A 19,958-nucleotide genomic window follows, 5' to 3' on the forward strand; every position below is an offset into this window, starting at 1 on the left:
GGTTATACCAGTAATTCCACGAAACCTCAGTTTATCTTGGAGGATATTGTAATTTTCACTGTCAAACGCCGTAGATCACTTAAATTAACGGATCGACATCATCATTTTTAAGTGGGCGTCAAAAAGCTCACATTTAGTGGACAAGTAACGGCGTAAGGTCTTTATTTGGGGGTGGGCGTCAAAGAGCTTACAGTAAATGGACAAGTAAAGGCGTGAGGTGTTCATTTGAGGGTTGTACCTGAGACGCTCGGTATTTCACAAGAGCTGAGGTTGTGGAGCTTCAGCCACGGACCAGCATGTGAGCCGCTCGCGCCTCGAGTCGGCTGTGGGCAGAGGCGGCAGGGAGGGGCCTGCCGTGTCAATGCCACGGCTGGCGGTGGATCCAGGCCACCTCAGCGCGCCTCGGAGGCTCTGGCCGCCCCTCCAGGGCAGCCTTTATAAAGGCGCCCCGCCGGCGCGCCTGTAGCAATCCGCTACCGACCGCCGCTCCGCCAGCACCATGGGACACTTGCAACAGGTGAGTGGCCGCCGCATCATGTTGGTAAACAAACAGGGCAGCGCGCCGGTGTGGCCTAACAGTGCGTTTGTCTTATGTCCGGCAACGCGATAGCCCCACCTGTTTGTCGCGATGTTAGCACCAAATCGTCATGCAACGCCGTGAGACAGGAAAACGAGTGGTAGCTGAGGGGAAAAACTTGTTCTTATTGTGGCCATTCTCAAGAGTGGTGATAGTCTGTTCATCCCTGTATAGCTGCCGCAGTCTATGTCTAATTGAATCTGCTTACTGTTGTCTCCCTTACAGTTTATACGCCCACCACTTCCCTTAAATATCAAACTGTCTCTTATCTGTACTTTGCAAGTAGTGAATATTTCCTTTTTTTTCGAACAAACATGCTTCACGTATTTGTATTAGGCACTATTAGTGATGTGTACGTATCCTTTCCGGTGCCAGTTGTCTCCTTTGTGGGCACTAGATTAATACCAAAAAAATGGCTCTGAGCACTATAGGACTTAACATCTGTGGTCATCAGTCCCCTAGAACTCAGAACTACTTAAACCTAACTAACCTAAGGACATCACACACATCCATGCCCGAGGCAGGATTCGAACCTGCGACCGTAGCAGTCGCGCGGTTCCGGACTGAGCGCCTAGAACCGCTAGACCACCGCGGCCGGCAGATTAATACCATGAAGTTTTCAATTCATTTAGTCCCCACACAAGAGCCATTAGGAATACGAAATCAACATAGATAAAAACCTCTGATGGTGAGTAGTACTAATAGGTGAAACATCTCTGGCTAAGGTCTTCCGAAGACCAGTATCAGTTGCAAAGCGATTTAGAAAAGATTGCTGTATGGTGTGGCAGGTGGCAGTTGACGCTAAATAACGAAAAGTGTGAGGTGATCCACATGAGTTCCAAAAGAAATCCGTTGGAATTCGATTATTCGATAAATAGTACAATTATCAAGGCTGTCAATTCAACTAAGTACCTGGGTGTTAAAATTACGAACAACTTCAGTTCTAAAGACCACATGGATAATATTGTGGATAAGGCGAGCCAAAAGTTGCGTTTCATTGTCAGGACACTTAGAAGATGCAACATGTTCACTAAAGAGACAGCTTACACTACACTCGTTCGTCCCCTGTTTGAATATTGCTGCGCGGTGTGGGATCCTTACCAGGTGGGATTGACGGAGGACATCGAAAGGGTGCAAAAAAGGGCAGCTCGTTTTGTATTATCACGTAATAGGGGAGAGAGTGTGGCAGATATGATACGCGAGTTGGGATGGAAGTCATTAAAGCAAAGACGTTTTTCGTCGCGGCGAGATCTATTAACGAAATTTCAGTCACCAACTTTCTCTTCCGAATGCGAAAATATTTTGTTGAGCCCACCCTACATAGGTAGGAATGATCATCAAAATAAAATAAGAGAAATCAGAGCTCGAACAGAAAGGTTTAGGTGTTCGTTTTTCCCGCGCGCTGGTCGGGAGTGGAATGGTAGAGAGATAGTATGATTGTGGTTCGATGAACCCTCTGCCAAGCACTTAAATGTGAATTGCAGAGTAATCTTGTAGATGTAGATGTTAAAAATGAAATAACATTAGGTTTCAAAAGACGAACAATGCTTATTCTTAACTGAATGAAAAACGTAACTAAAGTAGAATTGAGGAAGAATTACTAATGGAGAAACACTAATGATCGCAAAATAACGTTTATTTAAAATGACCGTTTCGGCACTCACAGTATGCCAACTTCAAATCGTCTCCACCATTTCTTGACAACACACAGCTGCTCAGCACGTCACCATCTTCAGCAAATGGTGCAATTGATCTCAAGTTGGCCTGCTGTATGTGCCCAAACCGGTCATTTTAAGTAAATGATGCTTTGCGTGGTGACTATTTCTTTATAAGTCATTATTACAAGTGATATCGTTGACAGTCCCAACCATAATGGTTAAAATCCTGAGGAAAAGTAGCTGGAAATATTAACATTGCAACCAAAGTATATCTTGCTGCCTCAATACATTTCGTATTAACCGATGTGTTCCATTAGTCGGATAGTCACAATAACAAAAATGTCGTAGGTATTGTAGCTAAATATTTTTGTTCAGTTTGAACCGTGGCTTAGAAATTATTGTCTTGATGATAAAATGTTGTTACACCGGTTATTATTAAATGGATTAAAATTTCTTTTAATGTTTCTATTACTGTACAGTTTAACCATTTTCAAATATTGGCACTCCGAAATAGCCATTTTTGGGCCAGAAAGCAAGAACCTGTCAAACCTGGCGTACGAATGACCATCTTGGTGGGTTATAATTATGCAAAAATTCTAAAATGGCTACACACTTCCAAGAATGGAAATAAAATGATGTCCTGATCCGTGTAACGACAGTCGTAGTGGTAAAATATTATCATTCAGTTAATTTGTGGTTGTTGTGATCACTGTTGAAACCACAAATTGTAGAAATTTTGTTGTAATAATATGTTCCCAGGCTGTGTATTGCTTAAGTACTGTCGCACATCAGTCGTAATAACATTTGCCAATGTAGGAAGTGTTCCTTTTTCAGCGTGTTCTCGTTCCTCCGTGTGTAAATAAAAGTTTAGGAGACATACTACCAGCCTACAAATTTGGCATTTTCTCGGTGTACGGGTCATCAAACACAGTGGAGGACATTTACAAAAGCAACGGAAAACTTGATTTTTTCGCCACATTTGTAGCAGGTTAATGACATTTTTTCTGTCTCTTTGCATATCAGTGTGTACTAAAATGCTTTCTAGCTCCAATAATGGAGGAGAATTGAAATATAGTCTGCATGAGGGTCATGAGCAAAATTAAATGAGTAGGATATGTTGCGATTAATGAAAGTTTTTGACAAATTTGGAATCGAACTCGGTTCTCGTGCTTATCGTGAGCAGCAGACTTGACAGTTAGGGTATCTGAGCATACTTCCAGAACCGATTCAGATTTTTTCTGTTGTCACTTAGGGTTCTCCGTTCACATTTTGACTGTTGCTGACCTTTCATTGTTACTGGTGTTTTCCCACCAAATTTCCATTGTACTGATGCCCCTCTCCATCAAATTTTCATTCTCGCTGATGTTTCCTACGTTAAATTTTCGTTGCTAATTTTTCCTTCATAAAATATCATTGTCACGGATTTTGCCTCCTCCATCAAATTGCAGGTTCACACTTACTGACCAGGTTTCACTGGTATAACCTCCTGTCACTGATTTTCACTCATTGCATCCCTTTCCTCCATTCACTTCATTTCAGTTGAATTCAGTTCAAGTTATAAATTATGACTGTTTTATTTGGTTTCTTTCTTTCTGTAAAGTCTAACCTTGCGACATATCTTATAACATGTTTGAAGAATGGCAAACCCACTTTTATAGCGTTTTTAGATGTAGAGGAAACTTTGACATTGCTGATTGAATTCACTCTTTGAAAATTTGAAGGTTTCGGGGGATAAAATACAGAGAGAGTGGTTACGCCCAAATTATACAGGATCCAGACGGCAGTTTATAAGAGTCGATGCGCATGAAAGGAAAGCAGTGGTTGATAAGGAAGTAATTCAGGGTTGTAGCCTATCTCGGGTATTTTTCAGATTGTACATTGACCAAGCATTAAAGGAAAAATTTGGTGAATGAATTAAACTTGAAGGAGAAGCTGTAAAAACTTTGGGGTTTGACGATGATATTGTAATTCTGTCAGAGATCGCAAAGGACTAGGAAGGGCAGTTGACCGGAAGGGACGGTGTCTTGAAAGGTGAATAGAAGAAGAACACTAACAAAATGGAACATAGTCGAAGTAAATCAGGTAATGTTGAGGAAATTAGACCAAGAAATGAGACATTAAAGTAGTAGATGATTTTCTCTGTTTGGGCAGTAAATTAACAGATGATGACCGAAATACAGTGAATATCAAATGTAGACTGCCAATGGTAAGAAACGAGTTTCCAAACAAGAGATATCTGTTAACATGTAATACAAATTTAAGTGATAGGAAGTCTTTACTGAAGGCGTTTATCTGGACTGTTGTTTTGTACGGAAGTGAAACGTGGACGATAAGTGGTCTAGACAAGAGAAGAATAGAAGCTTTTGACATTTGGTGTTAAAGAAGAATGCTGAAAATTAGGTGGGTAGATCACGTAACTGAGGTGGAGGTACTGTGAATAACTGGGGAGAAAGGAAATTCGTGACATAACTTGTCTAGAAGACTGGATAGGTTGATAGGACACATTCTGAAACATCAACGGATCTCCAATTTAGTGCTGATGGGATGTATGGGGGATAAAAATAGTAGAGGGAGACCAAGGCATGAGTATAGTAACCAGGTTCCATTGAATGTGGGATCCAGTAGTTTTTCAGAAATAAAAAGGCTTACATAGGATAGAGTAGCGTGGAGGGCTATATCAAACAAGTCTTCGGACTGAAGAACACAACAACAACAAAATAGTTTTATGCTGATCGATAAAAGAGAGCTGCACCTGAAAAATGGTCCATTTAAATCGCAATTGTGCTATTTTTATTTAGATCTTATAGCGATAGTATACCAACCGAATTTGATAAATACTGCGTAACGTCTTCATTCCAACCTCGGTTTCCCAAGTCTTGGAGAGTCGGAGCAGTAAAAGGAGCTTCTATATTATTTTCTATTTTTCCATTTGGAGCTGGAATATTGTTTAGGAATGTGAGAAACACATTTATCCCTTGCATTAAGCTACATGCTTCTTTACCGAGTAACATACCCACACGAAAGTCCATGTAAACGAGAATAGCACTACAAGGTTCACCAGCACCGACGTTTAGCAAGAGGCGCCGTCGTCTGGTATTAAAACTCCATGGTCGATTCTATAAACACTGTTGTATACAGTGTATTAAATTTTCCAGACAAAACTTCCTTAGATTACACCCACTGACAGTAATTAACACGTTACACGTGAAACAATTTGGCAGTTAATTAATACGAGCTCCTGAAATAAACCCACAAAGTGAAGAACACGACTAAAAAATCGGAGCGTTGAAGAAAAGAAGTGAATAATCTTTGTAGCTTATGTCTTGTTTTTGAAAGTCACGTGATATTTCTATACCATATGCTTTCTAAGAGGTTTTATAAATGTGAAGAACAGTATTCATAAGTATTATTATAATGTAGACGAATTATAACAGATGTGCTACAAAAAAATGGTTCAAATGGCTCTGAGCACTATGGGACTTAACATCTGCGGTCATTAGTCCCCTAGAACTTAGAACTACTTAAACCTAACTAACCTAAGGACATCACACTCATCCATGCCCGAGGCAGGATTCGAACCTACGACCGTAGCGGTCGCGCGGCTCCGGACTGAGCGCCTAGAACCGCTACACCACCGCGGCCGGCCAGATGTGCTACAAATAGCAGATATTAAGCATTGTGTTCGGAATAAAGAGCCCAATTTCGACATTATATATTTGCTTCTCATACGTACAAGCGGCCACGTTTCAACAGTCTGTACGCAGTAACTCTGCCAGTAAACAGTACGCGTTTGTGCCAAAGAAGGTTTCCGCAGAACAGAGGTTGAGAATTGGCATTCATGGTGAACACGTCTCCGAACAGCTGCTACGCTCTCCAGCCAAGCAGAACGACACAGCTCGGCAGGAAGAAGGGCAGCGGAGCTGGGAATACGACATCGTAACGCGCACTTCTGTGAATCCTAATCAGGCGCTGCCGTAGGAACAGGGAATGCCAAATGTGGAGGAAGAACTTTGAAGAGGACCGGTGATAACTGTGATCTCTCCCTCTCTAGAGTATGGATTGAGTGTAGCCTGTATGGTTCAAATTGGTTTTTTTTTTTTTTTTTTTTTTTTTTTTTTTTTGGTGAACGCTGGCTCTACTTCCCTGTACAATAAAAGACTGACGAAACAGAGGCTGGAGTCCCCGTTTGTTAATGAAAATCGAATTACGAAGATTCAACATGTTCCTAATAGGCTGTTGGTCTTTATAAAATGTTTTTCGTGTTGCATATGACAAAATGGATGAATATCATTTCATCACCTAGTTTGTTTTTCGTGCGTCATTTCGTGTATTCATAGATAGGACATAACTGTCGCTAGTAGATGTCGTTCCAGAGTATTTACTCACTGTAGAGTTTAAAGGGCACCTTTCCAACTCCAATATTACGTTAATCTTTGTTTCTATAATCTCTTCTTGCTAATTACTTCTACGTGCTGCCAGAAGGGGCGACATGAAGGTCATCTGGCCACCGTATACCTCTAAGATAGTCAAATCCTGATTAACATGCCGACCCCGCGCAGATGCGAGGTAAACGCGGTCAAAAAGAAGAAATGACCACAGGTGGGGTATGCAATGAAGATAGCTGAACGCTTGCACAGTCTTCCTCGAATACTAGTTCTCTGTATATACCCAACAAGAATTCGTGACGACAGCATTGCTTTTCCTCCAGTTACACACACACACACACACAAAGGTAATTTCGGGAGTACCCCAAGGAAGCGTGATAGGACCGGCGCTGTTTATAATATATATTAACCATCTAGTAGAATGCGTCGGAAGTTGTTAAAGACTGTTCGCAGATGATACGGTTCTTTACAAGAAATAAGAAAGTAACAATGCCAGAAGACAGATCGATTTTCAGAAGGATTTATGGATGGTGCAGGGACAGCATATGACCCTGAACGTAAAAAAAAACTTATTTCGCATACATGGGACAAGAAATCCACTACTGTAAAAATACACAACTGAAAAAAAAATGCTAGTAATATCTATCCGGAGCGACCGTTAAGTGGAATGGCCACTTAAACAACAATAGGAAAAGCAGACACCAGACTGAGATTCATAGCAAGAATCTGAAGGCGAGGTTTATTATCTTTTGGTTCAAAAAATTGAATTTTTTAATTGCATTTTTGGATCCATAAAAATGTTTAGAATCCACCCCTGAAACGGTTTTTCCGAATACGGAACGGAAATGTTTGTTATTCGCGGTTGAACAAAAAATGCACCTGCCTGAAATCGGCCTTTTTGACGCACCAGTTTTTTATTTCGGAGGACGAGTTATTGTACCCGTGCTTGGGAGGAAACACACAAAATTCAAATGAAAGTTTGAACGCGTTTGTTTGGAAGTTAGCCCCCAAGCATTTGCATTCTGGTGCGAAGACTGTGGAGATTGCGACTTTCCTGGCAGTGAGCAGCTTCAACGAAGGGTATTCAGCAATTCTGAAGACCATGACAACGATGGACGCCACCCTGGGACTCTATTCGAATCAGTTCGTCAAGCATTCGGACAACCACCGGATTCAAGCGGCCGAAAACCGCTTGTCACCGGCCGTACGAGCGGCTCTGGAGTAGCGCAGGATGGTCCAGATCGAGCAGAACGCCCTCTATGAGGAAGAGGAAGGACTAGTTTACGGACCCGGAATAGCAGATTGAACGTACGTTGCATGATATTGCATTTATATGTAGTCAAAAATTCGAACGCGTTTTTCTCGAAATAACTTTTCTTTTATCGCGCGGTATGGTAACTTCAAATCTACTGAACCGATTGGCATGATTCTTTGTTTTCGACGAAGCTAACTAAATTGTCTAGGAGTTGTACTACTTTTATTCCGTTCCATCAACTATAAATATATTTACTTGGCCGACGACAACGAAAAATCGATGAGAAAAGCCATATTTCTTTCAAATGTCCGCCATTTTGTTTCGTATGGTCCAAATAACTTAAGCGAGGTACAACTCCTAAAGAACCTTATATACTTCGCTAACGTCAACGCAATTTTGATTTCAGACTAGCCGGCACCTGTGACATACCTCGCGTGGAGGTCTACATCGAAATTTTGTTTCGTTCAGACGGCACTTCTGCCTTTGCTCTCCGTCGTTTCCGGTCGAAAAAATTCCAGTTTGTAGAGGACATATCAATAAACATTTTGACAAAATTTGACATTAATATCTATAACTCATGCAAGAAACAAATTCTCAAAGGTCATGCTTTTTTCGGGCTAAAGATAGTAAACCTCCCCTTAAGGAAATGGAATTCAACACTTTACAGCTAATGCAGAAGCCTACCAACAACCATTCCTCCCACGCGCCGTTCGCGAAGGGAACAGGGAAGGGGGAGATCAGTCAGTGGTACCCTCCGCCACGCACAGTCAGGTGGTTTTTGCCGAGTACTGATTAGACGTAGATTTAAGTTCCCTCCGCAACACCGTCATGCTGTTGTATACAGGTAGACTTAAATCGACTGTTACGATCATAGCAACGCGTCTCTGTAGTAGCTCAATATCTGTTGCGATACCTACTTATTAAGAACTCCAAACAATGTGGTGGTTCTGGAAAGGTGTCATTGATCTTGTAATAGGGCATAAACGTTTTCTTTTTTTCCACTATTAGAGGATTCTTTTCCATTTATCATCGTTTACCGACATCTGGTATTTCGTTGCGTTTATCCCGTCTTGTACGGGATCTGCTTTGCCGGGATTTGGCAAATCTTATTACGTGTTTTGTATAGTACAGTTACCCTTAGGTAACCAAAGGGAGGAAAGTCGTGTGCATTATCAGTCAGCGAAACGGTTAATCTTTATCCTGTGTGTTGTCGTATTGCGACATATTGTCGCCCAGCATTCGCCTAAAGCGGCGTAGGAAACCTCACCGGTGTCCCAACTCACTGTCGTTAATTCGTCGCACGGTGTCGATCCGGCTCCGACTCACCTCTGTGGCTCACAAACTAGCGCGCTGTGCGTTACGCTGTTCGAGAAAGTCACTGGCTTTCAGTGTATGAAATGTTGATACTCTGTTAGTCCTTTTCTATTTGTTTTCGATCTTTCAGCATCGATACTTTCTGATTTTATCAATATGCAAACCTCGAAATGGCTGGAACTGTAACTGAAAATCAATTTTCCAGTGGCAGTTCTTTTTTGTTATAATGTCTGCCTTCTAATTTAACGACGAGTACCTTCGGTTCAGTTAAAAACGTTCATTTTTGCTGTACTATTTAGCACCTGTAGAAAGAGTTTTATTCCGTAAACAACGCTCAACACGCGTCTTTACTTGGATAGCTCTGATAAATGGTATACGACTGGCGTTGATTACTGTAGAAGTAGTAAAGCTTACTGAGAGAGAAAGCGAAATGGATTTTTCTCTGTTGCATATTTTAGTCTGTGCTTAGGTACATTATGGAGCAACGCCCTGTAGTAAAAATAATTAAAATAAAACTAAATAACTTATTAAGCTAGTCCTAATGGATACGTAGAATGACAAGATTGTTTTCGTTTCTTTTATTTCATTTCAGAACGTAAATTGTAGGTCATATTGAACAACACGAGAGAAGTTTGCCCCACATGTAAGGACCAGCAATACACGTGAATGACCGAACTTAACATCAAATCTACCATATTACCCCCCCCCCCCCTCCCTCTGTGCTAGAGCGAGAATGAGTAATGAACTTCTGGTACTGATAGTCGTTTCAAACGAAAACGTGCAACTCTGCTGGTATATGCTTGTTGCTTGGATTTCAGTTCGCGTATCACCTGCATTTGCTTTCTGTGAGTCAATACGCGAATTACCACATTTTTCAAATTAACGTAGACACTACATCCGTTGGACCTACAGGCCATGGAATACTACCTTCAGGACTTGGTGAAAGCTTTCGCCCTCGAGGGGCGATTATGCGGATTGTGATTTTTACTGCAAGTAATTATTTATACGTAAGCCGTATCATAGTATAAGGTTTCCGCTATGTTTTGTAAGGCTAGTTTTCACCTCACATTTTACAAAAAAATACATTTTTTCACCTGTTGGAGACGCTGTTTCAGGTTTTCTTCATTTCCCTCTATAGCCTTATGTGGCAAAAAGATTCATTTGCTTTACACAGTGTCCTCTGCTGATGTTATATTAAAATTTAGGCTTTCTCAGTTTGGTCAGTTTAAGGGAAGGGTGAAGTTACTTACGAGACCTATTCTCAAAGTAAGGTCCATTAGGCGCGAAATGGAAACTACTGTGAAAATCCGTTGGAAATTCGCACAGATGTATTGGGCAGTGTCTATAGTGGGCCCGTCGATCGCTTCACGTCGCTCTTTTAAGTTCAGAGCGCAAAGTGATCACGTAGAAATGTCTAAAGAAACAGTGTCTCCCACCAAGTATGTGGATCTGGTGAAAGATTTCGCCGGAACCTACGCAGCACACATAACATGAATGTCACGCGTTTCTTTGTTAAAGACAATTTTCAGCCGCATTCAGCAGGAGCAATAAAGACGCTCCTGTAGCGTTTTCGATTGGAAGAGTTTGATCATTCACAATAAAGCCCTTACTTGGCTCCCACCGTTGTTCACCTCTACTCACATGAACCGATGGCTACGAAGACAACATTGTGGGGCAAACAATGAATGGCAGACCAGCGTAGAGAACTGGCGGAAAGCACAGGCGGCTGCTTTCTATGGCGAGGGTACTGGAAAGTTTGTAGAACGCCACGACAAACGTCTGAGTGGCGACTGCTTGGAGAGGCAGCAGGAAAGAGTGGCTAACTGTTACTAATAAAAAGTTTTTCATTTTCGCTGTGGTTTTCATTTCTTGACCTATCGGACCTAACTTTCCGAAAAGACCTCGTATTTCCCCCAGTTTTCGATTTGTCTGGAGCTGTTAAAACTCTGGTTGTCATAAAACGTGTCTTTGCATAGGCGTCGGTGGGCATTTAAGCCTCGTGAGGACTGCATGAGGACTGTCCCTTACGGAGTCTTGTTCGACCGATTGTCAGCGACAAATCCCCCAACGTACTAATTAAAATGCCGTTCGCGACTGATGGCTGCCAACATTTACTGTCAAGTACCATAGGTAGCAGATCTCTTATCGCAGTTACCGGGATTGCTAATACTTGTGCTTCATCTGCTTCTTTACTTACAGTCTCCTAGAAACACACTCCCAGCAGACAACGCCTCTTCAGTAGAATATGTGTTCATTTCAGCTGCTGCGGGAGATCGGGGACTTAAAAGTCCTTTGAAAAGTTTTGCATCCTGTGGCTTACAAAGAGTGATTCAGCTGCCCCTACATAAGGATTTTATGCAACCCGCAACGCCTGCTAATACCATGATCGAGATTTCCAAATGAGTTTCATTTCAAAAGTTCTGCCCACCGTAAGAGAGAATTGAATAAAATCATTTATTCCACAAAATGCTTTCACAGGCCTTCAATATAATCTCCGTACTTGCTTATGACAGCTTCCAGCGTTTTGGCAACTTGTGTGTTTCAAATAGGGCACATTCATTGTTGAGCTGTCTGATTACTCGGGTCACCTCAATGGAAGCTTCATAACTTGTATCGGATCGTTTTCCACGGAGCTATTCCTTCAATTTGAGAACTAATTCAGTCCAGTGTGCTTACATCAAGACTGTGTGGTGGGTGGCGATTTACTTCCTATTCGTACTTGTATAGAGTTCCTCTCACTGGTAGGACCATACGTGGTCTTGCATTATGGTGCAAAATGACGACACCAACTGCAAGCATGTAAGACCTTTTTTGAAGAATCTTCGGGCGCAGAACATTTTGTAGAAACAGCTCGTAGCACGTGCCTGTTACAAACGTCGCCTGAGGCACTCCGTGTGTAGTCATGATTCTGTTCATGTCATATGCAAAGATCATCAGTTTCACCTTTGATTGTTAGCGGCGCAACTTTTTCGGGCGCGGAGGGATGGAACTTTTCCACTGTGATGACTAATGAGATTTCAGTCATTACTCAAAATACGACATCCAAGTTTCCTCAAGTGCAACAATTCTTTACAGACATTGTTCTCCTTGTGTTCGATAATGTTGAAGCAATGCTTCTGAGATTCTTTTGTGAACTGCTTTCTGCTCTTCACTCAGTCCGTGGGGAACGTAACTGGCAGCAACTTTTCTTATCAACATTTTCAGTTATGATTCTATAATTGAAGTGGCAGACATTGTGACCTCATATGCGCTTTCCTCCCATGTTTTTCGTCGATCCTCTCTCAAAAATTAACAATAACCGGAGAGCTGTAGTCTGTTGCAATTGAAGGACTTTCACTTCTTGGGTTGTCATCAGTGCTTACCCGACCTTCACGGAAACCGGAAGATCGCCTTCTTACTGTGCTATGATCCACTGCATTATTCCCACACACTACTCTCAAGGCGTTGTAAAATCCCGTTGGGTTCTTTCCATGTACGGATTCGATTTTGATGTACAAAAGCTTGTCGCTACTTGTAATCCGACCAGGTTAGGTCTCAGCTTCAATTTTAAAACTGAATTTCTCACAAGACAGCGACTCGAACCAGCATACACATATACGTCAGTCACGCCTAAAGTCTCGCTCGCAATTGACATGAACTTCAAGTTGAGCCCGTCATTGTAAATATCGCGAATGTGAAAACTGCAGTCGGTCAGGAATGCACCTACATCAGGGACTCAATGGACAAGAGTGCACAGTGCATAAATGTAAACAAACATCGCTTTTACCAAAAAGTATTTTTTTAATGGCGCTAGTATGTTTTTTCCGCAGAAACGAAAACTGGAGATATAATTAGTGACGGCAGACTTGTTTTCACTGTTCTAAGCGTCATATTTTTTTTTTTAAAATACGTACACTTTAAAGCATGACAACGGCGCCATAGTTTCTGCCCTGTTGCACGTAGTAAGGGTTGCCCACAGCAGGCTCCAGGACGTTGCAGGCAAACCGCATTACGGAAGTACAGCTTCATAGTCAAAAAAACTGTGGCACCATTGCCATCCTTTAAAGATTACGTATCTGAGGAGGTATAAGGTTTAGACAATAAAAACAAGAAGTCCATTAATAATCGCGCCTCTAGTTTTCATTTCTGTAGGAAAAGCATACATATCCCACTTTTAAAAAAGTAACTGTGCGTTGAAAGCGACGTTTGTTTACATTTATGGACTGTATTCCTGTCCATTGCGTGAGCCCCTGAGAATGGTGCATCTATGGCCAATCGCATTTCACACATTTCGTTTCGTTTCAGAAATATGTGAGGTGGCAGAATAAGGTGGAACACCATATACATATCGAAGAAAAACCGGTAAAAACAGGAAAGTTCTTAACAACTGAGAAGAACGTCTCGGTATTGTCAGGTTCATAGAAACAGCGAATTGAAGACCTGTTTTGTTATTACTATTATTATTATTATTATTATTATTTTATAACCACAAAACGGAGGATGAATCACCTACAACTTGCACCGCAAATATTGCGGAAATGAAAAGCGCTATTGATGTGCGGTTATCACAGAATGCGTTGTTTCGCAAGGGTTCGTATTGTGAGCCAATCAACAATCATAACAACATTTAGACAATGTATTTTTCATGGGAACACACACTTTTTTAAGTGAAACAGTGCCTGTTGACACTGACACACTAAAATTAGGGTAAACTGGACTGTCTGTGGTGTTTGTCGCTGGAGTTTAGCACGAGTCGTTTACGAGATATGGTATTTTGAAAAGCTTCCACACGGACACTTGTTTGTGCCAGTGAACCTAGTAGTTGTTAGCTACGATGTTGTTATGTTTACTAACAGTGCGGTTGTGTGCTCCTTGAGTGTATTTCGACTTGCTAGTAGTTCAAAATGTTCAAATGTGAGTGAAATCTTATGGGACTTAACTAATAAGGTCATCAGTCCCTAAACTTACACACTACTTAACCTAAATTATCCTAAGGCCAAACACACACACCCATGCCCGAGGGAGGACTCGAACCTCCGCCGGGACCAGCCGCACAGTCCATGAGCTAGTAATTAGTGTAACAGCCAGAGCAGTAGGCCTTAAGTGGACGATGGGATTTACCAACACAGAACAAATCGACATGCTCGTGGCATATTGAGTATGTACGAAGAATGCAGTTCGTTCTCGTACGGTGTGTGGGTCAATATCCCAATGGGCGTCAGTAATCTCTGCAACCATTTTTAAAGCTCTTCAACCAGTTACGTGAAAGTGGTAATGTGACACCTACACAACGTAACAGAAAGAAACAACAGATGACAGAAGAGGGCGAAATTAATGTTCATACTTCTGTTGCAAATGATCCGCTCGTTAGCTCCCGTGCAACCACACCAGGAAGTGACATAAGTCGGACAAGCTTCCTACGCATTTTCCATCGCCATTGGTTCCGTTCCTATCACATCTCTCTCCATCAAGAGCTGCATGTAAACGGTTATCAGAATCGTGTTAACTTCTGTCAGTTGGCATTAAGACAGGATACTCCAGATGTATCATGTATCTTGTTTACTGATGAAGTCTGATTTACTAACCATGGTCAGGTAAGCTGCCGAAACATGCACTGTTGGTCTGCTGACAGTCCCCATTGGCTTCGTCAGGTGGAACGTCAGAGTCCATGGAGTGTAAACGTATGGTGCGAGATACTGTACTATCTGCTCATAGCCCCCCTTTTTCATAGATGGAATACTGAACGCGCACAGGCATCGCAGCCTCCTATCAGAACATCTTCCACGGATGCTGCAACACGTTCCTCTGCATACTAAGTGGAACCTGTGGTACCAACATGATGGTTTTCCAGCCTGTAGTGCAAGGAGTACTACAGCACGTCTTCACAAATTTTTCCAAATTGTTTCACAGGTCGCAGAGGACCTGAAACTTCGCCGGCCCATTCCCGGGACCTGATGCCTGTGGACATTTTTCTGTGGCGAAAACTGAAAGAACATACCAACTAAACCCAATGATATGCAACGGCTTATTACCACAGCCTGCTCGGACACCTCTGCTGAAATGCAAGTACTTGTGCAGCAGTCGTTCCTTACCAGGCTGGCAGCGTGTATTGCCGCTACCGGTGGTCATTTTTGACACACCCTGTAATTGTCAACTGTCTCATTCTAGGAAAGAATCCTGTATATACCTGTGTTGTCCTTTCGTGTGTGCTAGCACAGGTATCGTACGAGTCCCAGCGTGGGAAATTTACAAAATACGATATCTCGTAAACGACTCGCATTAGAATGATGCAACAAACACCACTGACATTCTAATTCGTCTTACTTTTAGTCTGGTAATGTCAATAGGCACTAGTCCACCTAAAAAGTATATGTTTGTACAAAAAATGCTCTTTTAAAGTATTTTTACTATCTGTTGATTGGCTAAGAGTGCGAGCCACTGACTACCAACTGTGAAAACTGCACATCAATAGCAGTTCCCATTTCCGCAATATTTGCGGTGCAAGTTTTAGGTGACTCATCCTGTATAGCTTATCATATCTGCCTGTATTTTAATCTCAGTACGTAATTCGTTTGAAACCGTCATATTTTAGGAGAACTATACTGAAAAACAGCGATATGGCTACTGCCAGCCTGCCCCCCCCCCTCCCCCCAATCCTCCTCCCTCTTTTGGTGAAACAGACAAAAAGAAAGAGACTGGTCGTCAGTTCGCTGTTTCTATGAAGCTGTCAATAACGAGCCGCTCTCATCTGTCGTTAACACTTTCCTGTTTTTGCTGGTTTTGTTTCGATTGATACACATAAAACAAATTTCCGAAATGAAACAAAATGTCAAAAATACTGTTGATTAGAGATGTACATGTGTCAGAACCTCACACAATGGGCAGGTATCCACAATCAGTTAATGTAAACAAACGACACTTTCAACACGAAGTTACGTTTTTCCAAATGGCACATGTATTTTGTTTCCCATAAAAATGAAAACTAGAGGTACAAATAGTGACGACAGACAGTGTTTTCACTGTTCTAAACCTCATATCTTTTGTAGTACGTACACTTTAAATGATGACAACAGCGCCACAGTTTCCGCAGTAATACGAAGAGCAAGGGTTGCCTACAGCAGGCTTCAGGGCGGTGCAGGTAACCCACAATACGGCATTACACCATGGTGGCAGAAACTATGGCACCTTTTCCATTATTTGAAATCTAAGTATTCCATAAAGTATAAGGTTTAGACCAGTGAAACTAAGTCACTCACCGATAATCCTAATAACCTCTAATTTTCATTTCGGTAGAAAAAAATGTACATGTGCCACTTAAAAGAAGCTAACTTTACGTTGAAAGTGATGTTTGTGTACTTGTTGGGATTTTGCATTCCTACCCATTGTGTGAGCGCCTGTCATAGGTGTTTCCCTGGCCAATTGCACTTTTCACATTTTGTTTCATTTCGAGAATCAATGAGATGGCAAAGTTAGATGAGACACACGGTATGTTTATAAACCATTGATGGTTACAGTGTGGCTGGAACAACGAGATACATGACGATGCTGCTTCTGGCAGTTCCATGTAGGTCAGCGCCCAGTTAGATATATACCTAAGTGACCTATCAAATAGGACCAGAAGCATTATTAGTGTTTTGTGTCCAGATAAGTGTCGCCATTGGGCGATCGCCAGAAATCACCGGAAGTCTTGAACCAAATTACTGTTTGGCGTAATGAAAGACAGCTCTCCTTAAATGTGGATAAATGTAAAACACCACACGTAAAAAGAGAAAAAAAACGATGTAACGTGATTACAAGGTTAGTGGCGAAAGCCTTGAGCATGTCAAACCTTTTAAGTACTTTGGGGGTGATTCGAAACGTGTTGATCTCGTAAGTTCAGTATTGGAGGAGAATGGAAGACAGATTTTAACATGTTTTCAGGAGAAAGACGGATTTACTGGAAGAGTTCTAAGGAAAATGCAATGTCTGTAAGGTAAATCGCACACGATGTGATTGAGTGACCAATTATAAAGTACTCTTCCAGTGTTTCGAATCTTTATCAAGATTACATAGCAGCAGACGTTGAGCGATCTCTGAGAAGCGCTCAATTACTTTTGTTTTATATATGTGGATGCAGATGTAAAAATGGTAGAAGGACAGGAAAAGGGTGGATGAGGAGCACTATGGACGGATAGCTATGCTCTTTAGTGGAGAGACAGGAGGTGGTGGTGGCGGGTGAATGACATTATAGCTGGGAAGTATTGTCTGAAATGGAAGCGCGAGAGAGTGGTTGTGGTACTTAGAAAGGTTATTAGGAAAAGATATCGAGTCAACGTCCGTAGCTGGTAGGGTGAACAAATGTCATCACAGCGTTCTGAATTAGGAAGAGGAAGCTTGTTGAAGTTTCCTTGTGATAGGATGTATTGGGTGTGTATATTGGTGTGGAGAAGTATCAGCATTGGGTTCTGGAAGAGGGAGCTTGTTGAAGATTCTTTGGGATAGGATATACAGTGCGTGAAGCGGGAGTAATGTGTGTACATGGGTGAAGGAAAGTGTCAGCGTGGGGTTCTGGATTAGGGAGAGGGACATTGTTGCACTACCCTTGGGGTAGGAGATTTAGGGTTGAAGCTGGAGAGATCTGTGTATGTTGGTGTAGGCGCAACAACTGTCCAAGGTTGAAGAAGATTAGGTGGACCATGGGGTTTTGTTCTTCAGCGTTATGAAATGTATAGGATTTTGTGGACATGTTCCAGGAACTGGCCAGAGGAGGGGGCTTTGGGTTCAAAAATGGTTCAAATGGCTCTGAGTACTATGGGACTTAACATCTGAGGTCACCAGTCCCTTAGAACTTAGAACTACTTAAACCTAACTAACCTAAGGACATCACACACATCCATGCCCGAGGCAGGATTCGATCCTGCGACCATAGCAGTCGCGCGGTTCCAGACTGAAGCGCCTAGAACCGCTCGGCCACACCAGCCGGCTGGGCTTTGGGGTGGGAGGGTCAATTTAAGCTATTTCACCAGGTGGGAAGTAATGATAGCAGGAGGAGGAGTACGAATATGGAGTGTGAGACGGAGTGCTTGGTGTTCAAGGAATTGTAAGGAGTGATAAAATTTAAGGGCTATGGTGACCCTAGATATAAATTAAAGGAATAGCAGCCCCCGGCCGCAAAAATTAAGTCTTTCGACGTCGTTGCGGCACTACTATGAGTTCCTTCAACAGAAGTAAGACATTCTAACTGACCTATAATCTAAGTACAAAAATTATAGGAAATTTTTTATATAGGTGTAAGTACTGACTCACAGTACAAGAAACAAACATGACTTACCTGTACGTATAAAATAAATATCAAGCGATAAAGCTTTAGACACAAAATTAAAAAAAAAATTAATTCAGGGAAGGTAAGCTTTATCGCACGATATTTATTTTATACGTGACATGTAAGTATTGTTTCTTTCTTGTACTGTCAGTCAGTACTTACACCTACATAAAAAAATCTCCCAAAATTTCTGTACTTATGTTATAGGCCAGTTTGAATGTATTACTTCTGATGAAGGCACTCATACTAGAGCCGAAACAAGGTCAAAAAAATTAATTTTTGTGCTCGAGGTCTGTTATTGCTTTTGTGGTGTCACCGCCAGACACCACACTTGCTAGGTGGTAGCTTAAATCGGCCGCGGTCCATTAGTACATGTCGGACCCGCGTGTCGCCACTGTCAGGATCGCAGACCGAGCGCCACCACAAGGCAGGTCTCGAGAGACGTACGAGCATTCGCCCCAGTTGTACGACGACATTGCTAGCGACTACACTGATCGAAGCCTTTCTCTCATTTGCCGAGAGACAGTTAGAATAGCCTTCAGCTAAGTTAATGGCTACGACCTAGCAAGGCGCCATTTGTACCATTGCATGTATCTCAAGATAGTCTCACTTGTATCATCAAGAATGCTGTATACCAAAGGACGATATAAAAGTTAAGTGTTCTAGTAGCTACGTTCTTTTCTTCATCACATTCATTACGAATCCTGTTCCAGACTTCGCGCCAGTCGGCGTGTGTGTACGTGTGCCCTTTCGGCTACCCGTCACTGTGGACTGGCTGCCTTGTCAGTCCACTACAGCTTTAATTTTACTTTGTAAACGGTCACTGACCACGCAGCCATATTCAAAACTTTAAGATCTTAGGTACGTTAGCGAAGATGATGGTGGATCAGATAAGGCTTTGTCGGTATGGAACGTGGTGGAAGTGTGGCTGTTATTAGCTTAATAACTTTTGTCTGTTGTGAGCACATTGAATTCATGATAATCGCAGTTAGCTTCCCGTCAAGAATCACCACGTTTGTTTTTGAGCTGAATGACACGATTATGGATGGTGAAGTGGAAATAGGGAAGACAGAAATGACTATGATTTTTGCATTGCTTCTGACAGAACTGATTTTGAGAAGTAACTGAGCTGAGGAAGCACAAAGTTTTGGCTGAAGGTCAAAGAAAGGAGTATCGTCCGCATGCAAGAAGAAACAGGAAGGGGGCCAATTGCTGAGGCCTTTCAGTTGTTTAAAGGAGGGCTGATAACACTTCGCTGTCTAACTGTACCACATCGTGAACCAGATGGGGCAACTTGTTTCCTGTAGTGATCCCAATGAGTAGTTTGGCTACTCTCTGTGTATTCTACGCCACGTTCTTCTGAGATACAACTAGCTCTTCTGTCACAGAAAGTATGACAGCTATTGGTAGCGGATCTTAGTTGATTTCACACTTTTAGACTTACAGGCTTTTAACACAATTCCCCGCAAGTGAATTCTAATCTATTTGC

General features: G+C 42.0%; 1 protein-coding gene across 2 annotated transcripts in view; it reads left to right on the forward strand.

Annotated features, from left to right (window-relative positions):
• Positions 1 to 478: 478 nt before the first annotated feature.
• Positions 479 to 19,958, forward strand: part of LOC126203679 (translation initiation factor IF-2-like) — an 82,990-nt gene continuing 63,510 nt past the window's right edge. For both annotated transcript variants that reach the window (XR_007540347.1, XM_049938044.1), the window contains exon 1: positions 479 to 517. Coding sequence is in view for 1 of the 2 variants with exons in the window: in XM_049938044.1 (XP_049794001.1) it covers positions 500 to 517 (18 nt within the window). In the remaining variant the exon portion in view is untranslated. The remainder of the gene's footprint in view (positions 518 to 19,958) is intronic.

The sequence above is a fragment of the Schistocerca nitens genome, chromosome 9 (assembly GCF_023898315.1).
Source record: "Schistocerca nitens isolate TAMUIC-IGC-003100 chromosome 9, iqSchNite1.1, whole genome shotgun sequence".
NCBI lineage: Eukaryota > Metazoa > Arthropoda > Insecta > Orthoptera > Acrididae > Schistocerca > Schistocerca nitens.